At 44.3% G+C, this 4,141-nt stretch overlaps 1 protein-coding gene; it reads left to right on the top strand.

The window, feature by feature from the left end:
- Window positions 1-2,322: 2,322 nt before the first annotated feature.
- Window positions 2,323-3,426, top strand: GSTUM_00004558001 (uncharacterized protein). XM_002836074.2 has 3 exons: window positions 2,323-2,606; window positions 2,673-2,795; window positions 2,866-3,426. Exons 1-3 carry the CDS (start codon window positions 2,433-2,435, stop codon window positions 3,298-3,300), a joined length of 732 nt encoding a protein of 243 aa, XP_002836120.1. The 5' UTR covers window positions 2,323-2,432; the 3' UTR covers window positions 3,301-3,426.
- Window positions 3,427-4,141: the final 715 nt, after the last annotated feature.

Raw genomic sequence — 4,141 nt, 5'->3', positions numbered from 1 at the left:
GGGTTTTCTTAACACCATAACCAGTACTGCATATGATGTTCTTGTACCTTAAACTAGGAATTAAATGCTGATAAAAAAAAGATTTATTATAATATATAAATTAGTCCAAACCTCTACCAATACTATAATCTCATAATTCTTCATTGAACTCCCAGTATAGATATTGAGGCATGCAACTGGGGTCATTTAGTCCTCAATTGACATTATACTTAGTTACGTTCTTATTAAGTGCCTGTAAGTATTCGGATTCTTTGGTGCCTGAAATTGTAGCATTTGCGTACCACTTCTCTCCTTGATCTGCTCCCTCTTGATTCTCGCTGTATATTTGCTCACCTTTTGCTTGTTGTTCTTCCACTGTTTCCTTTACCTATACCCATAATTGACAGTTAAACTCAAGTGTAATTGCACCAGAATTCAAGATACTCAATCCTGACATCTTCTTATCTTGTATTGTGGAGGCTTAGTGATTTTTGCCTTTCTCTCTTGTGATATTTCAAAGCCTTCTTGGTGCACCTTTTTCAAAAATCATCTCCTCACTATAATTAAAAAATTCAATCAGCTTTACTAACTCTCATTCTACTAACTGCAATCTATCTAATTTGCCCTCAGACAAGAGAGCTGGCTTGGAGCAGTACTTATAATGGACTAAATTTTGATACTTATATATCAAGTAATATGCTATTACTCTGCTGATATCTACTCATACCTTTAGTGTGATTTCTGTGAAAGTCAAAAGGTAGAACTCAACATCTTGCAAAACAAGTTCTTATATCCGATTCAATTCTTTAGAGCCTTTGGGATACTTTTGTGGAACAGCTGGATCCACACAAGTCTTATCTCCAATATCCACTATTGCTAATAAGTCACCAATCCTGCAAGCACGTAGTGATCGTTCCTCTTTATTTAATAATTTAATCTAGTTAATTTTCTGGGCGCTGACTTTCACTTTCTTCCTTTACTAACCTCAATTCACTCAAAGTTTTGCCTTGCTGTTTCTTTATTGACCTGTAGGGCAAACGTCATTCCAGCACATTCATGAAGGGCAATAATAGCAGGTTTGGTTGATATAGAAAGACTCTTCCCACTGGGCATTACAGAATGCACGCACTAATAGTAAGCTTTCCTGTCACCTGCCTACGAAGTATTACAGATTTCCTAGTCACGTACTAGTTGCACAATACTGATACACTATAGTTCTTTGGTGGAAAAATACCAGCCCTCACAGGCTACTACAAGTGGGGAAATCAATTCTTAGCTGAGACGCACAAGTAGAAATATGCTCATAATATCCCTTTAATATTATGTCTGTATAGTCTACATTGCTATTAAGATCGTACTGTTCACAAAATTCAAAAGTTCTCATATCTAGCATTGTGGAAATCGTGGATTTTGAAGTGCGGGGGTGCCATCGTTTACCTGTGTTTATCGATGTTGCAACCGATTTCCCAGGGTACATCTACGGTAACTGTGGTGGCAATACAATACATCACACCCGTTGCTGCCAAGCCACCGTTACATGTGTGGTTTTCGAGGACTTTTCCAACGGGAGTGCACAGTACCGGTACTCGTACAGTATGAATTAGATTCAGAGGATTCTGGTTCTAGACATTTTTTCCCAACGAGACGGGGTAGGATAAAAACAAGATAAAAATCAACCACCCGTTACAACTTACTGTAAACTTGCATCTCAAACAAGCAAAAGAACCCTCGCATCTGTGCTTGACAACGGTTCCATGCTGAATCGCATTGAATCGTGCCAAATTCAAACATGCCCGCAAGAGCCTGCGGTGCGCAGCCCCGTGCCCGAGTCCCCGACATACTGCGCGTGGTGGTGAATGGGGGGAAAGGAGTAGAACAGAAAAGAAGTGAAGAGAAAAGAGAAAGATTTTGATTGGGCTTCCTTTTTTTATTGACTTGTTTGATTCTCTAATTCATAGCATAAGAAGGAGGGGCGAGGCTCCAGACGCAAGGCGCTCATACACCCTTTGTGGTAAAGTTAGGTTTGCGACCGTCCACATGACTGAGGCTTTCGGGAGTTGATGATGATGACGGAGAGGGGGGAGGGAGTTTCCATTAGATGTTCTATCACCTCATATTCTCTCCAAGCTGTCCAGGATCAGGAGAGCATAGGGTAGCGGTGCGATTTTGCAGCACTGTACTTGTAGAATACTCGTAGTAGGGCGAGGCTTGTGATCCCAGCTGTTATCGCACATCGCCCAGGTTGAGAAGGCAGGAAAGAATTTAGGGCTGTAAAATAACAGTCGTGCTCACAGCTCACAGATGTCAACCTACTACGTGTACTTCATAAATACCCCTCCCCCTCCTTCCCTTCCATTTCCCTCCCAGCTCTGCCAATCGGTTCCAACCTTCACAAAGGAAAGAACACAAACCTCTACATACCTTTTTGGAAGCCCCCCGGATCCCAAGCAAAAATGTACACAGCAACAGAACTCTACCCAAATGAGCACGTCACCAGGGCCGTTCACGAATACTGTATTGCTCATTCCACGCCCTTGCCAGGCGTCGTGGACCAGCACCGTACAAAGTCTATTGATTTTGCACGTTCAGTTGGAATGGATCCTTACATGATGGTTAATACACTTCAGGTATGATATACTCCTTTCCCATAGGGCAGTACCGGAGGCAAACGCTAATATGGAGCCGTGGGGAAGGCTCAATTTATGCTTTTTTTCGCAAAGTTGATTGGGGCCAAGAAGGTGCTCGAGGTTGGGACTTTTACCGGGTATTCGGCATTGGCTTGGGCGGAAGCTATCAAAGGGCAGGAGGGTGCCAAGGTAATTTCTTCTTCACCTCCCCTTCTGTTCTCCACTCCTTCTGCAAGCGATTGAAGCTGATGAATACAAGCTCGTGTGCTGTGACACCCCCGGCCCCCACACCGAATTTGCTAAGGCGGCCCTACTCGAAGCCGGGTTTCCCGACACATTCGTTACTTTCCTCGAGGGCGACGGCGTCGAGAGCGTGAAATCTCTCCCCGCGGACCAATTCGACATAATCTTCCTCGACGCCAACAAAAACGGTTACCTTCCCGCGGTTGAAACAATCCTCTCCCGAAACCTCCTTTCTCCCCGCGGCGTCGTGATCGCTGATAACGCCCTCAGGCAAGGGCTCGTCGCGGATGATACGGAGAAGAACCCTAATTCGTTTGAGTTGGACAGCACGAGCGTCGCTAGCTATAAGTATATTGATGAGTTCAACAAGTTTGTGAGGGATCACGAGCAGTTGGAGCAGGTTATGTTGCCGGCTTTTGATGGGTTGAACATCATTCGATTGAAGCAGTAGTGGTACAGAACTGGATTGTGGCATTGATTTTTGGACTTGTATTCTCTCCTCTCTTGTATAATGTTTTGGTGATCAGTGTGGGCGGGTGATAGAAACCATTATACAAGTATATCCTTGTGCTGAAAAGGTCTTACTCGCTTCATTGTGACATGTTAGGGGTAGGTAGGGGTGTCGCACCCGACCGAATGTGACAAGCAGAATTGCAAAAGTTCAATCAGCCATGCGAACCAGGGATTCCCCAGAAATTGTATGAACCATATTCTCGGCCCTAGATATTTTTGCCGAAGGACTGCGACATGGTGCTTTACAGTTACAAGTACAGTAAATGTACAGCGCCCGAGCACTCGCAGAGTGTGGTCTCTCCCGCAGCACCCGACTTCCCAAACCCTTGCTCTGTGCAACCCATACTCCCGCACCGTCCCAAGAAAAACGATACCGGTAACAACAGAAGATCTAACCTCACCTCAAGATGCCGGTAAGGTGACGTCCTGCAGAATCTCAAATAATTGGAACCAGGTGCTATGTCGTTGGAATTGCCTCTTCTGGTAAGGTTGGGCGCTTCATCATTATTTTTGCTGTTACTTGTATTACATCTCTGAGAGAGTGCGGGTACAGTACTCCCTTTGGCTGTGTTTTACCCTCCCCCTTTTCCGTAGTAGGGAAATTTTGACTACACATCACATTGTCCCGGGATAGTATGATATTATGATGGTTAACCATTGATGTTCGAGTGGGGAAAAACCAGATATGCAGTGTTTTGGTCGGGGTAAAGGACAAGATTGGGGGCGGGTGGCTTTTTCGAGGGGGAAAAAGAAAGAAAAAGAAAGAAAAAAAATTCGAG

Source organism: Tuber melanosporum (genome assembly GCF_000151645.1).
Source record: "Tuber melanosporum whole genome shotgun sequence assembly, scaffold_13, strain Mel28".
Taxonomy (NCBI): Eukaryota; Fungi; Ascomycota; class Pezizomycetes; order Pezizales; family Tuberaceae; genus Tuber; species Tuber melanosporum.
This window is presented reverse-complemented; position numbering and strand designations above follow the sequence as displayed.

What these genes read in the sequence shown, in the direction of transcription:
- GSTUM_00004558001 (XM_002836074.2), top strand. Translation starts at nt 2,433, where the DNA reads ATGTACACAGCAACAGAACTCTACCCAAATGAGCACGTCACCAGGGCC. An exon ending in TGATGGTTAATACACTTCAG is followed by an intron (nt 2,607 to 2,672) that starts GTATGATATACT and finishes GCCGTGGGGAAG; the next exon opens with GCTCAATTTATGCTTTTTTT. An exon ending in AAGGGCAGGAGGGTGCCAAG is followed by an intron (nt 2,796 to 2,865) that starts GTAATTTCTTCT and finishes GATGAATACAAG; the next exon opens with CTCGTGTGCTGTGACACCCC.